General features: G+C 46.3%; 1 protein-coding gene and 2 long non-coding RNA genes across 7 annotated transcripts in view; 2 read left to right on the forward strand and 1 right to left on the reverse strand.

Annotated features, from left to right (window-relative positions):
* The window catches only part of LOC105358602 (NACHT, LRR and PYD domains-containing protein 12), a 99,462-nt gene that overhangs the window by 34,050 nt on the left and 38,055 nt on the right, over window positions 1-27,357 (reverse strand). For 4 of the 5 annotated variants that reach the window (XR_013652868.1, XM_078939857.1, XM_023961519.2 and 1 more), the window contains exons 7-8: window positions 19,542-19,715; window positions 8,959-9,135 (exon numbers count right to left, since the gene is read on the reverse strand). Coding sequence is in view for 3 of the 5 variants with exons in the window: in XM_078939857.1 (XP_078795983.1) it covers window positions 8,959-9,135; window positions 19,542-19,715 (351 nt within the window). In the remaining 2 variants the exon portion in view is untranslated. Of the gene's footprint in view, window positions 1-8,958; window positions 9,136-15,427; window positions 15,567-19,541; window positions 19,716-27,357 lie in introns of all 5 variants that reach the window. The other variant, XR_013652869.1, reaches the window with a different exon arrangement.
* On the forward strand, window positions 21,029-21,531 carry LOC144988919 (uncharacterized). Its single transcript, XR_013653011.1, has 2 exons — window positions 21,029-21,165; window positions 21,253-21,531. It is a non-coding gene; the product is annotated as an uncharacterized LOC144988919 (long non-coding RNA).
* On the forward strand, window positions 24,638-26,222 carry LOC144988937 (uncharacterized). The gene is made up of 2 exons (XR_013653036.1): window positions 24,638-26,065; window positions 26,148-26,222. It is a non-coding gene; the product is annotated as an uncharacterized LOC144988937 (long non-coding RNA).

A 27,357-nucleotide genomic window follows, 5' to 3' on the forward strand; every position in this document is an offset into this window, starting at 1 on the left:
GCTGAACCCCATTGGTCCAAACTACCTAACAACAGGCTGAGCGACAGAACTGAGAGCCAATCAGATCTCTGCTTGACGCGTTCAATGAACTCCAGAACTTTTAACGCGACCCAACAGCCATCCAACTCAGTCCGCGACAATTTGTTTAAAACTAAATATACAAGTGAATGTGTGCATTTGATTTAATTTCAACATTTTTAAAGTACAATAAGTCTGTGGATTCTTTTTAATAACATTGTTATGCTGTTGCTAATAAATGATGAGTATTTCTCGTGGTAGTTCTGCTGATGGTCTAGTCTGGTTTATACGTGGTGAGTTTCTGCTTCATGCAGGCGTTGAGACTTTAAACGTGATCGTAGGTCTGAATGTTCTGTAGATGTGAGACAGACTGATCACATGCAGACGGGGAGCCAAACACACACTCACACGCTGCAGTGAGTGACGGGAAGCGGGTTTTACGTTTTTACAATCCCTGCGCGATTCACCTGCTGCCGGTCCCCACAACCCCCCACCCTCTGCTTTCTCCCTCACACATCCCGTCCCCGCATCTGCGCGCTCTTTCTCAGAGACGGGAGCGCGCAGTTTTAGGCACGTCAATTCACAGGTTTCCAGCTGGTACAAACTCTGTGAAATAATAGATAATAGTAAACTGATAATGCTGGCGCAGATTTCTCTCTCTAAGCACTGCTACTACTGCGCGCCTCTGGCATCGCATCGCGCCCGAGAAGGACTGGTCTAATGAAAAAAAAAGTATAAGTAAAGATTTGTCTGCGAGCCACATGTGACCATCAAAAGAGCCATATATGGCTCGCGAGCCATAGGTTCCCGACCCCTGGTATAGGGGTTTCAGCTGGTTCTGCTGGTAGTCTAAGGGTTTCAGCTGGTTCTGCTGGTAGTCTACGGGATTCAGCTGGTTCTGCTGTTAGTTTAATGCGTTTCAGCTGGTTCTGCTCTTAGTTTAATGGGTTTCAGCTGGTTCTGCTGGTAGTCTAAATGTTTCAGCTGGTTCTGCTGTTAGTCTAATGGTTTCAGCTGGTTCTATTGGTAGTCTAAAAGTTTCAGCTGGTTCTGCTGTTAGTCTAATGGTTTCAGCTGGTTGTAGTGTTAGTCTAAGGGTTCCAGCTGGTTCTATTGGTAGTCTAAAAGTTTCAGCTGGTTCTGCTGTTAGTCTAATGGTTTCAGCTGGTTCTGCTGTTAGTTTAAAGGTTTCAGCTGGTTTTGCTGTTAGTCTAAAGGTTTCAGCTGGTTCTGCTGTTAGTCTAAGGGTTTTAGCTGGTTCTGCTAATAGTCTAATGGTTTCAGCTGGTTCTGCTGGTAGTTTAAGGGTTTCAGCTGGTTCTGCTGTTAGTTTAAAGGTTTCAGCTGGTTCTGCTGTTAGTCTAAAGGTTTCAGCTGGTTCTGCTGTTATTCTAATGGTTTCAGCTGGTTCTAGTGTTAGTCTAAGGGTTCCAGCTGGTTCTATTGGTAGTCTAAAGGTTTCAGTTGGTTCTGCTGTTAGTCTAAAGGTTTCAGCTGATTCTGCTGTTAGTCTAAAGGTTTCAGCTGGTTCTGCTGTTAGTCTAAGGGTTTCAGCTGGTTCTGCTGGTAGTCTAATGGTTTCAGCTGGTTCTGCTGGTAGTCTAAGGGTTTCAACTGGTTCTGCTAATAGTTTAAGGGTTTCAGCTGGTTCTGCTGTTAGTCTAAAGGTTTCAGCTGGTTCTGCTGTTAGTCTAAGGGTTTCAGCTAGTTCTGCTGTAAGTCTAATGGTTTCAGCTGGTTCTAGTGTTAGTCTCAGGGTTTCAGCTGGTTCTATTGGTAGTCTAAAGGTTTCAGCTGGTTCTATTGGTAGTCTAAAAGTTTCAGCTGGTTCTGCTGTTAGTCTAATTGTTTCAGCTGGTTGTAGTGTTAGTCTCAGGGTTTCAGCTGGTTCTGCTGTTATTCTAATGGTTTCAGCTGGTTCTAGTGTTAGTCTAAGGGTTCCAGCTGGTTCTATTGGTAGTCTAAAGGTTTCAGCTGGTTCTGCTGTTAGTCTAAAGGTTTCAGCTGGTTCTGCTGTTAGTCTAAAGGTTTCAGCTGGTTCTGCTGTTAGTCTAAAGGTTTCAGCTGGTTCTGCTGTTAGTCTAAAGGTTTCAGCTGGTTCTGCTGTAAGTCTAATGGTTTCAGCTGGTTCTATTGGTAGTCTAAAGGTTTCAGCTGGTTCTGCTGTTAGTCTAATGGTTTCAGCTGGTTGAAGTGTTAGTCTCAGGGTTTCAGCTGGTTCTGCTGTTATTCTAAAGGTTTCAGCTGGTTCTGCTGTTAGTCTAAGGGTTTCAGCTAGTTCTGCTGTAAGTCTAATGGTTTCAGCTGGTTCTAGTGTTAGTCTCAGGGTTTCTGCTGGTTCTGCTGTTAGTCTAATGGTTTCAGGTGGTTCTAGTGTTAATCTCAGGGTTTCTGCTGGTTCTATTGGTAGTCTAAAGGTTTCAGCTGGTTCTAGTGTTAGTCTAGGGGTTTCAGCTGGTTCTGCTGGTAGTCTAAGGGTTTCAGCTGGTTCTGCTGGTAGTCTAAGGGTTTCAGCTGGTTCTATTGGTAGTCTAAAAGTTTCAGCTGGTTCTGCTGGTAGTCTAAGGGTTTCAGCTGGTTCTGCTGGTAGTCTACGGGATTCAGCTGGTTCTGCTGGTAGTCTACGGGTTTCAGCTGGTTCTGCTCTTAGTTTAATGGGTTTCAGCTGGTTCTGCTGGTAGTCTAAGGGTTTCAGCTGGTTCTGCTGTTAGTTTAAGGGTTACAGCTGGTTGTAGTGTTAGTCTAAGGGTTTCAGCTGGTTCTGCTGGTAGTCTAAGGGTTTCAGCTGGTTCTGCTGTTAGTTTAAGGGTTACAGCTGGTTGTAGTGTTAGTCTAAGGGTTTCAGCTGGTTCTGCTGTTAGTCTAAAGGTTTCAGCTGGTTCTGCTGTTAGTCTAAGGGTTTCAGCTAGTTCTGCTGTAAGTCTAATGGTTTCAGCTGGTTGTAGTGTTAGTCTAAGGGTTTCAGCTGGTTCTGCTGGTAGTCTACGGGATTCAGCTGGTTCTGCTGGTAGTTTAATGCGTTTCAGTTGGTTCTGCTCTTAGTTTAATGGGTTTCAGCTGGTTCTGCTGTTAGTTTAATGGGTTTCAGCTGGTTCTGATGGTAGTTTAATGGGTTTCAGATGGTTCTGCTGGTAGTTTAAGGGTTTCAGCTGGTTCTGCTGTAAGTCTTATGGTTTCAGCTGGTTGTAGTGTTAGTCTCAGGGTTTCAGCTGGTTCTGCTGTTATTCTAATGGTTTCAGCTGGTTGTAGTGTTAGTCTCAGGGCTTCAGCTGGTTCTGCTGTTATTCTAATGGTTTCAGCTGGTTCTAGTGTTAGTCTAAGGGTTTCTGCTGGTTCTATTAGTAGTCTAAAGGTTTCAGCTGGTTCTGCTGTTAGTCTCAGGGTTTCAGCTGGTTCTGCTGTTATTCTAATGGTTTCAGCTGGTTCTAGTGTTAGTCTCAGGGTTTCAGCTGGTTCTGCTGTTATTCTAATGGTTTCAGCTGGTTCTAGTGTTAGTCTCAGGGTTTCTGCTGGTTCTATTAGTAGTCTAAAGGTTTCAGCTGGTTCTGCTGTTAGTCTCAGGGTTTCAGCTGGTTCTGCTGTTAGTCTAAAGGTTTCAGCTGGTTCTGCTGTTAGTCTAAAGGTTTCAGCTGGTTCTAGTGTTAGTCTCAGGGTTTCAGCTGGTTCTGCTGTTATTCTAATGGTTTCAGCTGGTTCTAGTGTTAGTCTCAGGGTTTCAGCTGGTTCTATTGGTAGTCTAAAGGTTTCAGCTGGTTCTATTGGTAGTCTAAAAGTTTCAGCTGGTTCTGCTGTTATTCTAATGGTTTCAGCTGGTTCTAGTGTTAGTCTAAGGGTTCCAGCTGGTTCTATTGGTAGTCTAAAGGTTTCAGCTGGTTCTGCTGTTAGTCTAAAGGTTTCAGCTGGTTCTGCTGTTAGTCTAAAGGTTTCAGCTGGTTCTGCTGTTAGTCTAAGGGTTTCAGCTGGTTCTGCTGTAAGTCTAATGGTTTCAGCTGGTTGTAGTGTTAGTCTCAGGGTTTCAGCTGGTTCTGCTGTTATTCTAAAGGTTTCAGCTGGTTCTGCTGTTAGTCTAAGGGTTTCAGCTAGTTCTGCTGTTAGTCTAAGGGTTTCAGCTGGTTCTGCTGTAAGTCTAATGGTTTCAGCTGGTTGTAGTGTTAGTCTCAGGGTTTCAGCTGGTTCTGCTGTTATTCTAAAGGTTTCAGCTGGTTCTGCTGTAAGTCTAATGGTTTCAGCGGGTTATAGTGTTAGTCTCAGGGTTTCTGCTGGTTCTGCTGTTAGTCTAATGGTTTCAGCTGGTTCTAGTGTTAGTCTCAGGGTTTCAGCTGGTTCTATTGGTAGTCTAAAGGTTTCAGCTGGTTCTAGTGTTAGTCTAGGGGTTTCAGCTGGTTCTGCTGGTAGTTTAAGGGTTTCAGCTGGTTCTAGTGTTAGTTTCAGGGTTTCTGCTGGTTCTATTGGTAGTCTAAAGGTTTCAGCTGGTTCTAGTGTTAGTCTAGGGGTTTCAGCTGGTTCTGCTGGTAGTCTAAGGGTTTCAGCTGGTTCTGCTGGTAGTCTAAGGGTCTCAGCTGGTTCTGCTGGTAGTCTAAGGGTTTCAGCTGGTTCTGCTGGTAGTCTACGGGTTTCAGGTGGTTCTGCTGTTAGTTTAATGCGTTTCAGCTGGTTCTGCTGTTAGTTTAATGGGTTTCAGCTGGTTCTGCTGGTAGTCTAAATGTTTCAGCTGGTTCTGCTGTTAGTTTAATGCGTTTCAGCTGGTTCTGCTGTTAGTTTAATGGGTTTCAGCTGGTTCTGCTGGTAGTTTAATGGGTTTCAGCTGGTTGTAGTGTTAGTCTAAGGGTTTCAGCTGGTTCTGCTGTTAGTCTAAAGGTTTCAGCTGGTTCTGCTGGTAGTCTAAGGGTTTCAGCTGGTTCTGCTGTTAGTCTACGGGTTTCAGCTGGTTGTAGTGTTAGTCTAAGGGTTTCAGCTGGTTCTGCTGGTAGTCTAAGGGGTTTCAGCTGGTGTTGCTGGTAGTCTAATGGGTTTCAGCTGGTTCTGCTGGTAGTCTAAGGGTTTCAGCTGGTTCTGCTGGTAGTCTAAGGGGTTTCAGCTGGTTCTGCTGGTAGTCTAATGGGTTTCAGCTGGTGTTGCTGGTAGTATAAGGGTTTCAGATGGATCTGCTGGTAGTTTAAGGGTTTCAGTTGGTGTTGCTGGTAGTATAAGGGTTTCAGATGGATCTGCTGGTAGTCTAATGGTTTCAGCGGGTTCTGCTAGTAGTCTAAGGGGTTGAGCTGGTTCTGCTGGTAGTCTAAGGGTTTCAGCTGGTTCTGCTGGTAGTCTAAGGGTTTCAGCTGGTTCTGCTGGTAGTCTAAGGGTTTCAGCTGGTTCTGCTGGTAGTCTAAGGGTTTCAGCTGGTTCTGCTGGTAGTCTACGGGTTTCAGCTGGTTCTGCTGGTAGTCTACGGGTTTCAGCTGGTTCTGCTGGTAGTTTAATGCGTTTCAACTGGTTCTGCTGGTAGTTTAATGGGTTTCAGCTGGTTCTGCTGGTAGTCTAAGGGGTTTCAGCTGGTTCTGCTGGTTGTCTAATGGGTTTCAGCTGGTTCTGCTGGTAGTCTAATGGGTTTCAGCTGGTGTTGATTGTAGTCTAAGGGTTTCAGGTGGTTCTGCTGGTAGTCTAAGGGTTTCAGGTGGTTCTGCTGGTAGTCTAAGGGTTTCAGCTGGTTCTGCTGGTAGTCTAAGGGTTTCAGCTGGTTCTGCTGGTAGTCTAAGGGGTTTCAGCTGGTTCTGCTGGTAGTCTAAGGGGTTTCAGCTGGTTCTGCTGGTAGTCTAATGGGTTTCAGGTGGTTCTGCTGGTAGTCTAATGGGTTTCAGCTGGTGTTGCTTGTAGTCTAAGGGTTTCAGGTGGTTCTGCTGGTAGTCTAAGGGTTTCAGGTGGTTCTGCTGGTAGTCTAAGGGTTTCAGCTGGTTCTGCTGGTAGTCTAAGGGTTTCAGCTGGTTCTGCTGGTAGTCTAAGGGTTTCAGCTGGTTCTGCTGGTAGACTAAGGGTTTCAGCTGGTTCTGCTGGTAGTCTAAGGGTATCAGCTGGTTCTGCTGGTAGTCTAAGGATTTCAGCTGGTTCTGCTGTTAGTCTAAGGGTTTCAGGTGGCTCTGCTGGTAGTCTAAAGGTTTCAGCTGGTTCTGCTGGTAGTCTAAGGGTTTCAGCTGGTTTTGCTGGTAGTCTGAGCGTTTCAGCTGATTCTGCTTGTAGTCTAAGGGTTTCAGCTGGTTCTGCTGGTAGTGTAAGGGGTTCAGCTGGTTCTGCTGTTAGTCTAAGGGTTTCAGCTGGTTCTGCTGTTAGTCTAAGGGTTCCAGCTGGTTCTTTTGGTAGTCTAAGGCAGTGGTCCCCACCCCTGGGCCGTGGACTGGTACCGTTACGTGGGTAATTTGGTACCGGGCCACACAGAAAAAATAAAATAACTTACATGACTTTCGTTTTATTTATTTCGGATGTTTTATTTTGAAAATTGCCAGATTATGTGTTACATCCTTCTATGTCACTCTTAGTCTTGATGCCGACCAATTCGCTCGTCCCACAATGCTGAATTGTTCGAGGGAATCTCCCGTTGGGATAAATCTGTGTTTTAAGTAGGACTCCTGATAATGTCCATTAAATGTAGCTTTCTTTTTTTTTTAATCAAAGTGGAAGGCTCCTCTTCTGTCTCTTGGCTGGGCTTTTCCACTTGGCAAAATTTTTTTCCAGACTTTTGTTTTTATTCATTTTGCTAGTTCCTGCGTTTTAATTTAGCGGTATCCTATCACGTGACCGGTGAGTTGAATTTTCCATGCACTTATTTTGAAGGCATGTTTAAATGTTACCATAGCGACCAGGGAGTGTTGCGGGCAGAGAGGACGTTGCTTATGTTATTATTCGTGTTTATTGTTCTGTTTAAAACTGCTGTCGGAGTTCCACAGGCTGAGGAACTCAGCTCAAATAGGGTTGAGCACAGGTGTTTCTTTTTGCCTACGTGTCCTCTCATCTGGCAGTTATGTTATTTCACCCTTAGTTATTTCTTCTTGTTGTGTTTAGTTCTTTTTAGCACAATGAGTGTGGGAAGGGTAGAGGATGATGACACCTGTGCGATGTATAATGGTTTGGGTGTCCAAATAAAAGTGCGAAGTACATCTTATCACATGTCTTTGCCTTTATTGCAGCGTTCATGCAGCGTGTGTCCGCCACATATAACATACTGGTCTGTGAGAATTTTGCCAATTTTGTCCTTAGTAGGGCTGGTGGGCAGGTTGCAGGCTGTGCAGTGTGGGCTGGCCATAGGTCATCCCGGCCTGCCTCTGCCTCTACTGAGCCATATGTCAGGTCCAATTGAAAAAGAGGACAAAGATCCTGAACTCAGAGCAGGAGTGTTCACCATACAGGTGGAAGTAGGGCGCTTTAAAGGCGTTCCAGAAGAGGAAAGACTGAGTTCTGTGAGCTGCAACTGGTGGAGGATAAATTTAATTTCTGTTTTATTGTCTTTTGTATGAAAAAAAACAGACTTTTTTTGTATGAGGTCATAGAAAAGAAATGTTTTGATTTGTTTTGGTTTCTGAAGATAACATTTTATGTTGGCTTTTTGAAAATGAATGTTTCTGTTTGGAAACTTTTGTGGCAAAGGCATGGACAATAAGAATGGACACTTTGATTTCTGTTAGACTTTGATTGGATGGATTAGTGTATATTGTTCTGTTAGTTATGGGATGGCCATTTTCTGCTGTCCAGTGTCACATAAGCCCATTAAGGCTTGACACTTGAGTGCATGACACTTCAATCAAATCAAACTCAAACTTAAGGTGTAAAGATTATTGTTCAATTCTGTAATATGGAAAATTGCCACCACCTCTTGGTGGAATAATGAACCTTCACTGCAGTATAAAAGCAAAGCATTGTGGGAAACACTCAGATGATAGATGTGGTTCACAGAGAGGTGACATCAGAATTATTTCATGAGTGAAAATGACCATAAGCTGTTCAAAAATTAATGCTAATTGTAATATGAGAATTGTAATAGGAGAAACTTTTCGAATATTTCATCTTCCATTTTTGTCCCTTTAGTAGCATTTAACTGGCTACTAACAGGTTATTGGATTGGCCGTTGGAGCCGTTTAACATCTGACTTCTTTCCCCAGTCAATTCAATTCAATTTTATTTGTATATCCCAAATTCACAACAACAGTCATCTCGATGGGCTTTGTATCGGTCAGAGCCTCTATGCTCACAGATGGATCAGCTGATGTCCTTTGTATTGTGGCGACCTGGGGGTTAGCCCTGCCTTCAGCCCCAAAGACTCATTGGAAGTGGGGAATCTTGGGTGAAAACCATGAGTGAGGGGCCTGGGAACAGAAGCGATAACCCTGCTATTTGTGGTGTGTTCATATAAATGGGCATTGATGCTGAAAAGGAGACTTTGCTTCTCTGCCTATTTCTTCCTCACTGAAACTGTCCGGGGTCGTTCAATGTGTGTGGGGCTCAAACAGCTATGCAATGAAGCCACATAATTAGCAGCTCGGCAATAGTGACGTACTAGCTGGTTTGTTACAGTATTTCTAGCTTTCATTGCAGGTCTGTTTCCATATGTAATAATTTGTTTTTGAAGGCTGTCACTTTTGTTGTATTAAAAACTCAAAATATGTTTGAAGCTGTTCAATTTTTTTGACGACGTTCATCACAGACTTTGACTTTTGAGTTTTGGCACTTGTGCCTTTCCGTACAACCGCGCCGTTCAGGAGTACGAGGCAGAAATGGACGTCCAGAGAGGACTCCTAAATGACAAGTTTCTTTTTAAGACTAGAGCTGTGATAGTGTGGGATTTTTGATCACCGACGTGATAAAGCAGCAGGAGTCGAGGTGTCGCGGTTAATAAAATCTTCCAGTGAAACATCAGAAAGTTCTTCAACTGATCCGTTCTTCTCATCCTTCAGGGAGTTCAGCTTCTTTACTGACCTCAAAGTCTGCAGTCTGCAGTCTGGACTCTCCAGAAAACCACACAGATGAAGAACTCCTGGATCCTGCAGGTTCTGGTTCCAGCTTAGGTCCAGTTCTGTCAGATTAGACGGGGTTTTCTTCAGAGCTGAGACCAGAACTTCACAGCTGATCTTTGACAAACTGCAGAACCACAACCTGCAGTCAGACAGAAAAGTGTGTTCAGGAGCAGTGATGCAGCTGGAGGTCCAGGAACTTGGTCCATTCAGTCAGGTGGGACCCGCCCTGATGACAGATGACATTTTCACTGTTTGCTCATTTCTTTTGGATTTGGACCCAAAAACATGATCAGGAATGAAAACATAATAGATTAGAAATGACTTGAAATTAAGTTAAAACAGACGAGGAATTGAAATGTTATTGATCATCATGAATTATTGAGGACTAAATATTTACAATCCAATAGATTTCAAGCTTCCACATCAAAAATGTCAGATTAAATTGTATTTCTTCATCTTGAATCCTAAATTGTAAAATGCATTTTCAAATGATCACATTGCAGAAAAACAGCTGTAAAAGTCTTTAGTTCTCCTCTGAAAGCATTTCCTGACATTTCTAAACAATAGAGGGGCCTTGTAAAACATGAGGATCCACGGGACCCAAAATGTCTGAATGTGGCCCTGAAGAGGAGCTGCTGATGGTTCTGCTGTTAGTATAAGGTTCCAGCTGGTTCTGCTGGTAGTCTAAGGGTTTCAGATGACACAACATGTTTGGAGGAAAAATGGCACCGCACATCACCCCCAAAACACCATACCAACAGTCAAGTTTGGAGGTGGGAGCATCATGGCTTGGGGCTGTTTTTCAGCATGTGGTACTGGTAGACTTCATATCATTGAAGGAATAATGACTGGAGAAAAGTATGGAGACATTCTTGATCAGAATCTGCTGTCAGCTGCCAGGCTGCTGAAGATGAAAAGAGGGTGGATCTTTCAGCAAGACAACGATCCCAAGCACACAGCCAAGGTATCACTCAACTAGTTGAAGAAAAGGAAAATAAAGCTGCTAGAATGGCCCAGTCAATCACCAGACTTGAAAATCTTTGGAAAGAACTGAAGATCCGGGTTCACAGAAGTGACCCCCGGAACCTTGAAGATTTGAAGGCAGTTTGTGTGGATGAATGGGCCAAAATCACACCTGAGCAATGTATTCCACTGGTTTCTCCATACAGGAGGCGTCTTGAGGCTGGAATCACCAACAAAGGTTTTTGCACTAAGTATTAAATAAATTTCAGTAAGCGTGTTCAATACTTATTCCCTGTGCCATTTCACTTTATTACACATAATAACACCTATCTCCTCGAGACATGCCTGGATGGCAAAACAAGTTAGGGTGGGAGTGGAATCCATTTTTATATATAACTGTGTGTCATTGGTGTAACAGTGGAATGAAATGTTGTGTTTCCGAATGATTTTTCCAAGTGGAGATATGTAGATGGTAAAGAGTGAAGGTCCAAGAACAGAGCCTTGAGGCACTTCGCAGGTGACTGTGTGTGTGTGAGATTTAGCAGTCCCCAGAGCCACATATTCTGTCCTGTTTGTGAGATATGATTTAAACCAGTTGAATATGTTCCTAGAGAGTCCAACAGTAGTATGAAGACGGTTACGGAGAATGCCGTGATCCACGGTATCAAATACAGCTGATAAGTCCAGAAGGAAGAGTAGAGATGGGGAACCCTGGTCCGCAGCTATGAGAAGGTCATTCATGACTCGGACCAGGGCTGTCTCTGTACTGTGAGCTGGCCGGAAACCAGACTGAAATTTTTCATATAAGCTGCGCGTTGAGAGATGATGGTGGAGCTGAGCAGCGACAACTTTTTCAAGAACCTTTGACAGGAACGGTAGGTTAAAAATGGGTCTGTAATTGGCCAAATTATCAGGATCCAGTGCAGGTTTTTTTAAGTGTGGTCTTATAATGGCAATTTTGAGAGCAAGGAGAACATGACCAGCTTGTAATGATTGGTTAATTATAGTTGTGATGATTGGACTGATAATTGAAATGTTGTCTTTGATCAGGGCTGTTGGGAGGGGGTCAAGTTTGGCAGGTAAGTAGTTAGATCTCATGGAAGATATTTTTTTGGTGAAAAAATCCATGAATCTATCACAGCTGCTGACACTAGCATCACTAGCATCACTATGTGTGGGGGGCTTAAGCAGAGAGTGTGTGGTGGAAAACAGCTGTTTTGAATTTCCAGTGTTGCTATTGATCTTGTGGGAATAGAACTTTGACCTGGCTATTGTAAGGGCTCTGCAATAGACTTTTTGATGGTCTCGATAGGCCTATTTATGTACTGCCAGGTTGTTTTTTACAAGTCTTCGTTCCATGGCTCGTCCAAGTCTTGTAAGAATTCGCTGTTCCTCTGTTTACCACGGGGCTAATCTTGCGAAAGAGACGGTTCTTGATTTCAGGGGTGCATGGGATTGCAGAGTGTTATGAAGTGTAGAGTTGTAGTGATCAACAGATTCATTAACTGAGGTGAGTGGTGATAGCAGAGAGAGTTTTTGTATGTCCTCTTGTATGGCTGCATGGTCAATGTTTTTCAGGTTCCTGAAATATATTTACCATTTTGTGATTTGATGTTGGTGAGCTAATGCTAGTTCCAATGAAATAACCTTGTGGTCGGACACGCCCAAGTCGTAAACTTCCATGCTGGTAATGGGGGCTGTGTCAGTGATAACCAAGTCAAGAGTGTATCCTTTATAGTGTGTGGGTTCTTTTACATGCTGTGTTAGCTGTAAGGTGTCAAGCAATTCCAAAAACTCGACAGCAGAGCAGTTTTTGGGAGTGTCTACATGTAAATTAAAGTCACCTAATATGAGCGTACTGGGTGATGTGACGCGTATTGTTGTCAGCAGGTCTTGAAGTTCAGTGAAAAAGCCGGGGTTCATTTTGCGTGGTCGGTAAATAAGGATTATTGCTATTGTTATTTTTCTGTTCTACATTTGAATAACAGGCATTCGAATGTAGACAATACAGGTGGTGAAATGGGTGTCAGATAAAGGTTTCTGGGACATATTACAGCTAGGCCTCCTCCTTGTACAGTAATTGTGGCTTTTTCAATGGCTTTTTCGGGGCATTGATGGATATCACCAGACAGCAGAAGGTAGATGGCGATGACTAAAGCAAGGCTTTGTTGCGGCTTTAATTTAATTTCAGAGTGCATTTTTATGCGCCGGTAGTGATGTGGATGGACAAAGAAGGTGGTAGTAGTCAGGGCAAGTTTCCCGAGTGCTTGTTTAGTTGGAATTCCGTTTTTGGTCGCATATATGATGGCTTACTACTGCTGTTTAATTCATTGACATTTAAAGGTTGATAGTTGTCATCATACTTTAAACTATTAAGCAATACATAAACAAGCAGAGCTGCGACTACACCTGCAGAACCTGGCGCCACCATCTTGGATCCTTAGGCTTCAATTAACCAGAAGCTGATAGAAATGGGGGAATGCGGAAGGTAAGGGGATTTTTTTTTTTTTTTTTTTTTTTTTTAACTTGTCCTGTCCAACAGCTAGGCAAACAGATGAGAGCTGATGGCCTCTTGTGTTGGACATATTTTATTTTAACAAGAGGGGTTATTCATCTTCAGACAAACCAAAGGTATGTCTGAATAAACCCCTTTTGTAATTGAGGCCAAAATTTATTAATTTCAATCATGTTTGAAAATCTTTGGTGTTGGACCGGACGGAAAAGGAAAGAGGGGAAGAAGAGAGAGGGACGTTAGAGAGAGGGGGGGGTAGGAGGGTGATAATAGGAGGGGAAGGGGGGTAAGACCATGAAGCAGCATAGAGCAGACAGGTTTACTGGTTGTTTATCGTTACGGTACGGTTCAAATGTAGTACAAAAAGGGCGGGGCCTGTTCACACACACTCAAATATTATCAACACACCTGCTAGCCGCAAAAATGTCCACATGTCAACATGCACACAAAACAGATAGTGTTCACGAACGCATACCTATGCCTTTAAACCAACTAGTGTGAAATCTTTCATTCATTCAATCATGCAAACTATTAGTGCAAAGGTGAGCTAACACCTGTGCTCAGGTGAGTGTTTATGTTCTTCTAAAATGGATGGTGGAATGTGAAAACAAGTAGGAGGAGCGCCCAGCCACCCCCACACCCATACCCCCGCCGCAGCAGCAGCGGCAGCCGGAATTCCCCCAACGCCACACGGGAACAGGCAGGGAACAACCGCCCCCCGGGCGACCAAGACCGCCACCCAGGCCAGGGCCAGCAGGACCGCCGCGAGGCCCCCAGAGCCAGAGAGCAGGGAGGCGCAGAGGGAAAGAGAGCGCCGCCCCAGCCCAGCCAGGAAAGCAGCCCCCCGCCGCGCCGGAAGAGCCCAACGCAGGGCCCCACCGGAGAGGGACGCCCACAGCCCCAGACGAGCACCCCACCACCACCCAGGAGTTCCGGGCATCCCCCCGCCCCGACCCCAGGTACGAGCCAGGACCCCCCAAGGGAGACCCGCTCCGCACTCCAGGCAGCCACCCACCCGGCCCACGGTTGGTCCAGGTAGGAGCAAGGCAGGGGCCCGCCGCCCCCGCCCAGGAGGGGGGAACCCCGGGGAAAAAAGGGCGGCCCACAAGGGATGTTATAAATATGGCCCGACCAGGCTCGGCCATGTTGAAAGTTTGGCGGGGCCCAGCGCCCAGGGGCAAGGACCAGGACCCACCCCCCAGGGACACAAACACCCCCGGCTCAGGTGTAATATGAACCCCCCCACCGTGCGGAGAGAGCACCGCCGGGCCCAGGGAGCCGGCACCCAAGGGACACGGCCGCCATCGCCAAGGGGCCCGCACCCCCCACCAGGGAAGGGGTAGGGGACAGATGGACCCAGGTCCCACCTTCCTTGTAAAATGTGTGTGCGTGTATGGGTGTTTGAGAGGGTGTTTGTGTGCATGTGTGTGTGTTTATGTTTGAATGTATATATTGAAGGGGGAGGGGTGTGTGTACTAAGGGGGGTGCAGTTAAAATTGGCGAGTAGGGCACTAAGGGGACATCTCCTGATTACTCACAGTGATGTCCCCTCACCCTCCACACCAAGGGGCCCTAAATGTCTAAGGTGCGGTTAAAATTGGCGGGTAGGGTGCCAGGAGGACATCTGCTGCTTGCTTGCAGTGATGTCCAAGCACCCCCCCTACCAAGGACCCTACATGTCTAAGGTGCAAATAAAACCGAAAGAGGGGGGGCCCACTCCATACGGCAACCATAGGAGGGGGGCCACTCCCAAGTAGCCCCCCCCCAAGGCGCATCGCAGGCTAGACCCCCCACCCCCTCACCCTAATATGAGGTTATATAAGGAAGGGGGTAAGTTGGGGACAGCTGGTAAACTGTCCCCCGGTGGTCAAACAGCCGTCCCCCAGCCCACCCCCAGCAAAGGGGCCAGGGCCACCCAGCCCAGGGGCCCACCCCCGGAGGCGCCGACACCCCAGGCCCGGCACCACCCACCCCACACAGAGAGAGAGGAGCCAGAAAGCGTCGCCCCCCCCCGGAGCAAGCCCAGGCCCCCACCCCCAGACGCCGGCCCTAGAAGAGCTCTGGTCAGGCCTCGACGGGACCGAGGAGGCCAACCGGCCGAGGCAACCACTGATTGCCTCAGCGGAGACCCCGACCCGCTAGCCCCCCCGACCCGTACTAATAATGGGCCCCCCCTCCCCCCCAGAACGCCCCCCCACAGGACAGGGCCGACAAGCCCCCCACCCCACCCCACCCCAGACCCCGCAGCCGACGCGGGTGACACCCAGAGCGACCGGGGGCCCCGAGAGGGTTGTCCCGTCCCGCCCCAGAGCCAGGGAAGGGCCGATCCCAGCCCCAGGTGCAGATGGGCAGCCCATCCGGCGCCGCTGGGCCCCCCCCACCCGAGCAGGGCCCCCCGCCAACCCCCCCCAGCACAGGCAAAGGGACCACCCCCCCAAGCCAAGCCAGACCACCACCCCACCCCCCCACCACGCACCCCCACACCCAAGCCCAGAGGGCCACGCAGCGCCCCAGCCCGCCCCACCCAGGCACCGGACCCGACCCCCCGACCAACGGAGCCCCCCACCGCCCCCGCCAGGCACCGGAAGCCCCAACCCCCACCCCATACCACGGCAGAAGGGCAAGGAGCAGCGACGACCAAGCCCCCCACCCCCTAAGTCATGGAGTCAACCACAGGAGACCAGAGAGACTGAATTCTTTCAAAGTTACTTGAGCTTTGGGCTGACATTTTTTCCAAGCTGATATGATCAAACAGCAGATTTCTGTGTTGACTTATGTTTATATTTTTCTTGTTTTTCCAATTTATTAAAATAGTTTTTTTGGCAATACAAAGAGTTATGAAAATGATAGATGCTAATCCTTCTTCTATATCGATGGCACTCATGTCACCAAGCACACAAAGTGACGGTGAGGCAGTGATTGAAACCTTAAGCCAGACTGATAAATCGGCACATACCTGCTGCCAGAGAGCCTGGACAGGAGTGCAGAACCACAGTGCGTGCATGTAGCTGTCGGGTAGATTATTATCACAGTGCTCGCAAATGTCTGAGTTACTGAGACCCATCTTGAACATCCTCTGTCCAGTGTAGTAAATTCTGTGAAGAGTTTTGAGATGGATTAGCTGCAGATTTGGACTTTTTGTCAGTTTAAAGGTGTTTAGACAAAGTTCTGACCAGAAGCTTTCATCTGTGCTGATGCTCAAATCTGCATCCCATTTTTTTGTTGGAAGGGCAATATTGTTATCTAAATTACATAAAAGTTTGTATATTTTGGAGAGAGTTCTATACATTGAAAAATTAATCAGAGTGGTAACTACATCTGGTAGCTTTAAATCGTCGTCTTTAATTTTATACTTTTTAGTAATACTTGATTTAAGTTGCTGATATTCCAAGAAGTTATTTATTCCATGTTTGTCCTGAAGTTCCTGGGGGGTTATGAATCTTCTATCAATAATTACGTGCTCTAGTTGTTTTATGCCCCCTGCTTGCCAAGCTGGGAAGTGAATCATTTTTTTGTTAATAAGGATGTCCGGGTTGTTCCAGATGGGTGTCATTTTGCACGGTTGAATTGATGATTTTGATATTTTGAGAAATTCCCACCAGGCTGTTAAGGTGGCATTTATATTAATGCTTTTGAAACAATCCTGTTTTTTAACTGTTTGGCTAATAAATGGTAGCTGTGACAGGTTGATCTTTCCACATAACGCCTGTTCCAAGTCTAACCATGAGTTGGTTTCTGGATTATTTTTTAACCATTTTAAGATGTATTGTAATCTATTTGCAAGAAAGTATTTGTGGAAGTTAGGTAATTCTAATACTCCACAGTTTTTTGCAGATTTTAAAGTTTTTAGACTAATTCTTGCAGGTTTGTTGTTCCATAGAAAGCTTGATATGGATGAGTCTAATGTTTTGAACCATTTTAATGGCGGTTGTGTGGGAATCATTGAGAAGAGATAATTAACCTTGGGTAAGATTTTCATTTTAACCGTGGCTACCTTGCCCATAAGGGACAAAGGCAGGTTGGTCCAGCGTGTTAGATCGTCCTGTATGCTTTTCAGTAATGGGGTGTGGTTTAGCTGCACCAGTTCTGATAGTTTGGGGGAAAAGTAGATACCCAGATATTTGATATTTCCTGTTTTAACTGGAATTGTGAGTCTTTGTTCCATATTCCTGTTGAGTGGTAATAAAACAGACTTATTCCAATTAATGGAATAGTCTGATATGGAGGAGAATTCATTTATGATCATTGCTGTTTCATTTACAGAATGTAAATTCCTTAAAAACAGTAATATGTCATCTGCATAAAGACTAATTTTATGATGGCTGTGTTTGGTTTTTATTCCTATAATGCTCTCATTCTGTCTTATTGCTGCAGCTAAAGGCTCAATGAATATAGCAAAAAGAGAAGGAGAGAGTGGGCAGCCCTGTCTGGTTCCTCTTCCAAGAAAAAACCTGTTTGAAGTCTGTTTATTAGTTCTAACTGATGCATTGGGGTTGTGATATAATATTTTGATCCAATTGATGAATGCTTCTCCAAAACCAAACTTCTGGAGGGCAGCAATAAGGAACTTCCAATTAACTCTGTCAAAGGCTTTTTCAGCATCCAGCGATAGTACCGTCATTTCCTGGTTTTTAATGGTGGCAAAGTCTATTATATTAACTTGTCTACGGACATTATCATCCGAGTGTCTGCCTTTGATGAATCCAGTCTGGTCGAAGTGAATTATGTGAGGAGTGATTTTTTCTATTCTCTGTGCTAGTGCTTTGCAGATAATTTTTACATCTGCATTGATTAGAGAAATAGGGCGATAGCTTGAAGGACTAGTGGGATCTTTGTCTGGTTTTAGAAGAAGAATTATGTTGGCTGAGTTCATGTTAGGTGGCATTGATTGGCTCTCATTAATAGATGTGACAGTTTTATAAAATGTTGGTGCCAGTTGTTCCCAGAATTCTTTATAAAACTCAGCAGGAAAGCCGTCAGGCCCTGGTGCTTTACCATTGGGCATAAGTAACAGAGCTTCATGAAGTTCAGACGGCGAGAGCGGAGAATCTAAGTTTGTGATTTGATCCTCATTTAGCCTGGGTAGGTTTACATTATTAAGAAATGAGTCAATACTTTGCTCTGACGGATTGATCTGCGGTGTGTACAGGTTTTTATAAAAGTTTTCAAATGCGTTATTAATTTTGACCGGGTAAGGGGATTTTTATTCGCAGAGAGAGGGTAACTGTCTCTGAGACAATTAAAATCCAGACTGATACATTCTATCCCGTCAAACGTGTGGCTATTGGTTGAAAGAGTTGCTCAGGGCGAAGTGGGGAAGCAGCAAGCTTGGCCATCCTAAATATTAGGATATTGTTTCATTTTTATCGAGATAATAATAAATTGATCATTCTTGTTTTTATTTTTCCCCTCTTGAACGAATGTGGGTCACAGAGACACGGAAGTTACCACTGAAAGCTGCTTTTGCGGCAGGACGGAGACCATACCGGGATGTGAATGAACGCAGACAAGGAGACGTGATTATCGATGCTTTTGTGCTTTTTAAAATGTATAAATCTGATCTTTAAACATCCTCCGTGTCTTCCATGTAATGTAATGAGACACACACAGACAGAAATGTGAAGGTATCTGCTGTAAATCCAAGTAACAACATCCGTGTTTATGAATGACAAATTATTCTTTCCAGGGAACAAGATATTATTTTCTGGGAACGGAATATTTATTATTTTACCCCTGTCAGTTCCCGGGCTCAGTAGAATGCTCATGATTGCACATCGCTACGCCAGTTCTTAAGTCCTGGCTTGCAGGCTACGTACAAATAGGGCGTTTATTGATCACATGCTGAAATTTTAACCAGTTGAATGTGCTGTGAGGCAAGAAGTGACTCTCTGATGACAGACAGAATCTGCGCTCAGTGTATTTAAACACGCATGTGCAGTGACGGATGTTTCAGAAAATGTCCAATTGGCAGTTCTGCATGCCAATCAAGCCATGTACTTCCCAGTGAGGATATTGATTCGCTGACGGATTTTTGAGTATATTTTTTACATTTGTGGTTATTTATCTTTGCTGGCCTGCGATCTACCCTCATGTCCTTGAAGATCTACTGGTCGATCGCAGTGGACGTAATGAGCACCCCTGATGTAAACAATCGTAAATTTGTTTTCAGTTGTGTCCAGACAAAGAAAAAAAGCTGAAGTTCTTCCTATGTATTTACATCCAAGAAGCAAATTGAGCTGCACAGAGGGTAAGTTCATCCTTGGCTAAATGTTGTTAGCACGTATTAGCCTCATTCTAACCATTCTTCTGGGTCCAAGCTGCCGAGAATAAAGCACTGGCCGCACAGTTTTAGAAAATTATGAGCACTTAATAATAATCATAACAATAATAAAATCACGATAAGAAGATCAAATGTAAAATGAAATCAGAGAAGTGTTGCTGTGGAGAAGCGTACTGATGCTAAACTCATTCTCTGTAGATTTTGCATTTAATCATTTATCAAATATTGTTAATCTATAACCTCTTTACTCTTAACGTCGTTGATCTTAATCTTTCCTTAAAAAAACCCCAAAACACAACGATTTTAATTTCAATATTTAGAAAATATGCTAATATTTCACATCCATCACATTGGCCAAGAGCTTAATGGCTCTACAGAATTATCAGAACCCTTTAATGGTGAAAAATAGATTTGACAGGAAATGGGAAGTTAAAAAAAAACCCATCAGACTTACTTAACTGACATTAAACCGATAAGCAGCTACAGATCTACCTTTGCAGGTTTACTCAATTCTTTCATTTCTCTTCACCGAAACTCTCCTTCTTTCTTTTTTTCCTCTCTTTCCTCTCTAGTCTGAACTCACACTTTTGTGCTCTGCTGTGTCTGATTTGAACTTTGACCTCGCTCAGCTTTCAGGCAGGTTTGATCAGGATGACTAGTCTGTCATTAGTTTGAGTTCTTGTTTGTTTTCTGACTCTTAAACTCGCAAATCTGTCAAATGTTTCCACAGCTGAACCTTTGGTTGCCATGGAAACATATTTGTTCTAAAGAAATTATAAACAGTTCTGACCTCAGAGTCTGCAGTCTGCAGTTTGGACTCTCCAGTCCAGAACACAGACCCTTCATGGATGAATCCTCCAGTCTGTTGTAGGTCAGGTGCAGTTCTGTCAGGAAGGACGGGTTGGACTTCAGAGCTGAGGCCACAATTTCCCAGTCAGTCTCTGAGAGTTCACATCCTGAAAGTCTGTGAAGAGAAAGAAACAGGTGAACTATGATGAATTCAGGCTGTGATGAAGTTCCAGTTGGACATTTGTCTCTTCATCAGAGCTTCATCTTCATCATGAACCAGTCCTCCTCATCAGTCTCTCTCAGACCTTCATCTTTCTTTCATCTGCAGCTGGAGGAGAGAAGGTGGAGCTCCATGGAGCTTCATGCTCCCCTCAGTCTGTCAGTAGCCACGGTTACATGGGCAAAATATCTTGATCGGATCAATGGTCGGGTTAAAATTCAACCGTGCACATGGGATCAGAAAACCTTTTTCCGATTCCGTGGGTCACACTTTAGGTCGGAATAAATCATTTGGGCATGTGCAGTAGTGTTGAAAATACTGGAAAAGGAAAGGAGTCCCACAGTAAACAAACCTTGCTGTCATAAACGTTTATGCAGCAGCTCTGTAATATACGAGATGATCGTCTAAACGTGCTTTTATTATTGGTATGGTTATTACACTGACCAAAAATATAAACGCAACACTTTTGTTATTGCTCCCATTTTTTATGGTATGAACTCAAAGATTTGAAACATTTTCCACATACACAAAATAACCAGTTCTCTGAAATATTGTTCACAAATCTGTGATAGTGAGCACTTCTCCTTTGCCAAGACAATCCATCCCACCTCACAGGTGTGCCATATCAAGATGCTGATTAGACAGCATGATTATTGCACAGGTGAGCATTAGACTGGCCACAAGAAAAGGCTAATACACGCGCTAACAACATTAGCTTTGTTTGATGAACACAAAATCCATGCGGGAAATGCCGCAATCTGAGTATTGGCTGCACGTAAATATGTGGGAATAACATCAGCCTTTATTTTGGACACGTCTGGAAACACAAAATCCACGTGAAAATTTGCCGCTAACCCAGAGCAGCAGGAAGGATCGCGGTCTGAATTCTCCCACACAAAACAAAACAACAAAACACACACGTAATAAAGCATCCTCCCTCACCTTAAACACAAAGTTATTAATCCGGCTACTCTGCTCAGAGACACAGTTCGTTCGGTCCACTGGCACCCAAGCCTGGACCGCGCAGGGTCCACATGTCACGGGGCAGAGAGCGCTCTTTCCCGGCACCCCCCTCTTGAGGGGTGTAAGAGAGGGGAGAGGCGACGAGCCAGAGGGGCGGGAGCAGAGCGGCGCTTTGCACCGGGCCTCCGCAGAGCAGGAGGCCTCGGTCCCGTTTGAGCTTTAAAGCTTTCTCTGGAGCAAAACACCATCTATGCATGACGTTAAACCAGAGCAGTAGTGACACACGATCGGAATGTACTGTTTATGTCATGGTGGCCCGTCAGGATCCTCCCCCTCCCAGCTCTGCTCACGACTCGCAGCTGTTACTACTCACCTCATCTACACACCTGCTATTTAAGGAGATCCACCTCAAGCTTTCTTCGCCAGTTCGTTAACCCTGATGGTGCTCACCTCACCTCATGCCATGTCTGGCCCTCAATGCCAAGCTTCGCCTGCTTACCTTACCTTGCTTTGTTTTGCTGTGCTTCAGGTCTGCCGTTTCTCCACGAGAGTAACCCGAGTCCACTTCCATCTCGAGCAGAAGCTGAAGTCCGCCACGCTCCTCCAGAACTCCAGCCACGCCACCGTCAAGAACTCCTGCCACGCCACCGTCAAGAACTCCATTATCGCCGCCGTCAAGAGTGCTGATCCCGCCGCAGAGAAACTCACGTGTACACCGCGGGCCGAAGACTCCTCGTCAAGCTCTACGCCACATCCCCCTCCTGGATCCGCCGGCCCTTTCAAAATAAAACCCATTACTTAACTTTCACCTATCTGCCTCTTCCTTCCGGGTTACAGCATCTGGGTCCACCTAGTTCAGATCATGACAGAACGAACTGGCCAAAACCCCGACCCAGCTGACCCGGAAGGACTCCGTCTGGCCATAAGTCACCAAGGCATCTTGTTAGGACGCCAAGCCGACGCCCTTTCCCAAATGGATTCAGCTCAACAAGACCTTTTTCGCCGTCTCGACGGTATGACACAAACTTTATTAGAATTAACTGGACAATTTTCTGGTTCCGCAGCTCCAGTCCCCGCTCCACCCTCTGTCAACCTGGGACCTTCCGCTTCCTCCTCAAACCGGAAAAATTACAGACTCCTGCCAGAACCGTTTTTGGGTGATGTAGAAAATTGTGGAGGCTTTCTACTCCAATGTCAACTCTTATTTCAGCAGGCTCCCAGATATTATCACTCGGACCATAGCAAGATTACGTTGGTTGTGAATTCCCTGAGAAGTAAGTCACTCCAGTGGGCTCAAGCCTTCCTCGCAGCCAACCCCATCTCCCACTTGACGTTCAAACGCTTCATTGGTGAGTTCAGACTCGTTTTCGACCAGCCTCGCAAGCAAGAGGAAGCCACTAGGCGACTTCTCAATCTGAAACAGCGCAACCGGTCCGTCAGCGACCACGTGGTAGATTTTCGCATCCTGGCGGTAGAGGCAGGTTGGACAGATCCCGCCCTGCGAGGTGTTTTTTATCAGTCACTCAATGAAATCATAAAAGATCATTTATGTACCCAACCAGAAGCCCTATCTTTTGAGGAACTTGTAGCCGCCGCCTTGCGCTCTGATATCAGACTAAAAGAACGTCAACATGAACGCTCGTATCCTGCTCGTAAGACCACCATGGTCAGTACTCCACAGCTGTCCTCACTGGAACTCCCACCACAGAACCTCCAACGTAAAACCCCTGGTGAACCTATGCAGATCGGTGTCTCTCGCCTTTCAGCGGAAGAACGTAACAAACGCCGTGATGAGGGGTTATGCTTCTACTGCGGGGGTCAAGGTCACCAAGTCTCACAGTGTCCAATTCGTTTAAACTCACGAACCCCCCTGTTAAAAGACAGGCCACGGGGGAATATGCCAGTTGTTTCTTCCCGGAATAACTTCTGTTATATTCCTGTCAAGTTATGTTTCCAGTCTAAGTGTTCTGAAACCCATGCCCTAGTTGACTCTGGTGCCGAACAAAGCCTTATTGATCATGCTCTGGTTTCCTGTCTCTCTCTTCCTATAGAAACCCTCGACAATCCTATCAATGCCGCCGGTTTGGGAGGTCAACATCTCTCGTGCATCACCCATCGCACTAAACCCATGTTAACTCATCACTTCCGGTAACCACCACGAGTATATTCGGTTTTATGTCACTTCGTCCCCCCAAAATCCTGTGGTTCTGGGGTACTCATGGCTTAAGGTCCACAACCCTCAGTTTGACTGGGCCGGGCAGCGCGTTTCCAACTGGAGTGGGTTTTGTCTGGCTAATTGTCTCCAGTCAGCCATTCCTCCCGTCCCTCCTGCTAGTACCTCCTTGCTCGAAGACATTGACCTTTACTCCGTCCCTTCTTGTTACCACGAGTTCAAGGCCGTCTTCAGTAAAAAGAAGGCTGGTTCGTTACCCCAGCACCGCCCCTACGATTGTGCCATTGAGCTACTTCCGGGCGCTACGCTCCCCAAGGGCCATTTGTATAATCTCTCCGGTCCGGAAAAGACCGCCATGGAGACATACATTCACGAGGCCCTTACCTCCGGTCATATTCGTCCCTCGTCGTCTCCCGTAGGCGCTGGTTTTTTCTTCGTAGAAAAGAAGGATAAGACCCTTCGCCCCTGCATCGATTATCGTGAGCTTAACTTAATCACCGTGAAGGACAAATATTCGCTTCCCCTCATCAGTTCCGTCTTTGACTCGGTCCAGGGAGCCCAGGTTTTTTCAAAATTAGATATACACAACGCCTACCACCTCGTTCGCATCAAAGAGGGCGACGAGTGGAAAACGGCTTTTAACACACCCCTTGGGCACTACGAATACCTTGTGATGCCTTTCGGTCTCACCAATGCTCCCGCGGTATTTCAGAGACTAGTCAACGACGCGCTTCGTGACTTTCTCAACCGGTTTGTATTCGTCTATTTGGACGACATACTCATTTTTTCCCGCGATCCCAGTCAGCACGAAAACCATGTCTGGTCAGTTTTATCCAGGCTCCTCGAAAATCAACTTTATGTTAAAGCCGAGAACTGTCAATTTCACGCCAAGTTCATTTCTGGGTTATATTTTCGAATCCGGCCAGGTTCGCCCCGATCCTGCCAAGCTTGAAGCCGTTTCTCAGTGGGAACCCCCCTCTAACCGCAAAAAACTGCAACAATTTCTGGGGTTTGCTAATTTTTACCGCCGATTTATACGTAACTATAGCGCCTTAGCTGCTCCCCTCACTCAGCTCACCTCCGTCTCCAAGCCCTTTACCTGGCACCCTCAGGCCCAAGAAGCCTTTGACCGGTTAAAGTCTCTGTTCATCTCGGCGCCCATCCTTATTCAACCAGATACCACGAAGCAGTTCATTGTTGAAGTCGATGCCTCGGACACAGGGGTTGGGGCCGTCTTCTCCCAAAGAGAGGAGTCCTCCGGCAAAATAAAACCCTGCGCCTTCTTCTCCCGCAAACTATCCCAGGCGGAACGAAATTACGACGTGGGAAATCGGGAACTACTTGCCATTAAGCTGGCTCTGGAGGAGTGGCGTCACTGGCTGGAGGGAGCTGATCACCCATATATTGTTTGGACAGACCATAAAAAACTGGCTTATCTGCGCACAGCCAAGAGACTGAACTCTCGTCAAGCTCGGTGGTGTCTTTTTTTTGACCGCTTTCACTTCACAATTACCTACAGACCCGGAAGCCGCAATACCAAACCCGATGCTCTCTCCAGAAAGTACAGTCCTGACGATGCTCCGCCTCCTTCTTCCATCATCCCTGCTTCCTGCATAGTTGGCAACCTAACCTGGGACATCGAAACCCGCGTCAGAGATGCCCAAGGTGAGGAAGCCTGCAATACCCCCTGCCCTGATGGCACTCTGTTTGTTCCCACGTCCCTCAGGTCAGACATCATAGCTTGGGGGCACAGTTCTCGGATCGCCTGCCACGGAGGTGTTCATCGAACCCTATCTCTCCTCCGTAAGAAATTCTTCTGGCCCCGTATGGACAGGGATGTGCGTGAGTTTATTGGCGCATGCACTGTCTGCGCCCGCGCCAAATCCGGTAACTCTCCACCTGCCGGTTTGCTTCATCCGTTGCCCACTCCTCATCGTCCTTGGTCCCATCTTGCTGTTGATTTTGTCACAGGGTTGCCTCCCTCTCATGGAAACACTGTAATACTCACTGTTGTCGACAGATTCTCCAAGGCCGCGCATTTCATTCCACTTCCTCAACTTCCCTCTGCCACCGAGACCGCCAAGATCCTAGTCAACCAGGTATTTCGCCATCATGGTATCCCAGCCGACATTGTTTCTGATAGGGGACCCCAGTTCATTAATCAAATATGGAAGACATTCTGTTCTGCGCTCGGTGCTACTGTCAGCCTGTCCTCAGGTTACCACCCGCAGTCCAACAGACAGGCAGAACGAGCAAACCAAGAACTTGAAGCCGGCCTCCGTTGTCTCGCTGCCCAGAATCAATCCGACTGATCTGAGTACCTAGTCTGGATCGAATATGCCCACAACACCCATCCGTCTGCCGCCACAGGATTGTCACCCTTCGAGGCGTCGTTGGGCTATTCTCCCCCCCTGTTTCCCTCTCAGGAACTCGAACTTGCGGTTCCCTCCGTCCAGGAGCATCTCCAGCGCTGCCAGCGCATCTGGACTCAAGCCCGAGAGGCCCTCCTTCGTACCAAGGAGGCTAATTGCCGCGTGGCCAACAGGCACAGGATGGAGGGTCCTGTTTATCAGGTCGGGCAGAAGGTGTGGTTATCATCAAGGAACATTCCCCTCCATTCCTCGTCACGGAAATTGTCGCCCCGGTTCATCGGGCCGTACGTCATCGACAAAATAATCAACCCTGCCTGTGTTCGCCTCCGCCTACCTGCCGCCCTTAAGGTACACCCCACTTTCCATGTTTCACAAATTAAACCCGTTCTGGACAGCCCTTTGTGCCCGCCTTCCGTCTCCCCACCTCCCACCCGTATCATTGACGGCGCCCCGGCCTTCACTGTTTCCGGGATCTTGGATGTTCGCTGGCGTGGTCGTGGTGTTCAATTCCTGGTGGATTGGGAAGGGTATGGGCCTGAGGAACGCTCATGGGTCTCTCGTTCTCTCATCCTTGACCCTTCCCTCATCGCCGATTTCTACCGTGCCCACCCGGATCGGCGCCCTGGCCCACCTGGAGGTGGTCGTTGAGGGGGGGGTACTGTCATGGTGGCCCGTCAGGATCCTCCCCCTCCCAGCTCTGCTCACGACTCGCAGCTGTTACTACTCACCTCATCTACACACCTGCTATTTAAAGAGATCCACCTCAAGCTTTCTTCACCAGTTCGTTAACCCTGATGGTGCTCACCTCACCTCATGCCACGTCTGGCCCTCAATGCCAAGCTTCGCCTGCTTACCTTGCTTTGTTTTGCTGTGCTTCAGGTCTGCCGTTTCTCCACGAGAGTAACCCGAGTCCACTTCCATCTCGAGCAGAAGCTGAAGTCCGCCACGCTCCTCCAGAACTCCAGCCACGCCACCGTCAAGAACTCCAGCCACGCCACCGTCAAGAACTCCAGCCACGCCACCGTCAAGAACTCCTGCCACGCCACCGTCAAGAACTCCATTATCGCCGCCGTCAAGAGTGCTGATCCCGCCGCAGAGAAACTCACGTGTACACCGCGGGCCGAAGACTCCTCGTCCAGCTCTACGCCACATCCCCCTCCTGGATCCGCCGGCCCTTTCAAAATAAAACCCATTACTTAACTTTCACCTATCTGCCTATTCTTTCCGGGTTACAGCATCTGGGTCCACCTAGTTCAGATCATGACAGTTTACATGCACAACGATTGGATCAACAATCGGCATAACCCATCTATCTCGATCAGAAATAAATTTTGATCCGAACGAGTCTGATCGGGGCAGAGTTTTCCGAACGGTGTGTTTACATGATGCATTTTCCTTCCGATGAGGCGTTCTTTCCGATTACTTTGGCCCATGTAAACGCAGCTAGTGATCTGAGGTCTTAACCCCCAAGTTCACAGTAGAACATCTGGATCACAGAGACTGACAGCTATCACTCGGACCATGATGATGACGACTATGATGAAGACGGAAGACATCAGTTGTAAAATGTCAGGTACTGGTATGTGAAAAAACAGAACCGTGTCTGATATAGAAGAACCTAAGAAATCAAGTTTCTGCTTTAGTTTCTTCTTTTAGTCATCAAACTGTTTCATTCACAGATCAATGATTTCTCTAGAAAGAAGATGATGAACAGAAGAAAGAGGATTGTAGAAATGTGCTTCTAGAATGACTGACATTGTAGAAATGTGCTTCTAGAATGACTGACATTGTAGAAATGTGCTTCTAGAATGACTGACATTGTAGAAATGTGCTTCTAGAATGACTGACATTGTAGAAATGTGCTTCTAGAATGACTGACATTGTGGAAATGAAGACATCTTTTCATTCTGGACCGTCTGCTTTGGGTTCAAACCTTTCAGAAGGTTCTGGATTGGATTTAATTTGGACAAATATGATCCTTCTTTGGTCTTTAGCTAAAAGATCATATGAGTGTTAAAAACAAACAGATTTTCTTCTTTAATGCTTTTATTTCTAATTATTTTCAAACCTTTCATTCTTTGTAAATCAA

Source organism: Oryzias latipes, chromosome 2 (genome assembly GCF_053564925.1).
Source record: "Oryzias latipes strain Hd-rR chromosome 2, Olatipes_Hd-rR_3.1".
Taxonomy (NCBI): domain Eukaryota; kingdom Metazoa; phylum Chordata; class Actinopteri; order Beloniformes; family Adrianichthyidae; genus Oryzias; species Oryzias latipes.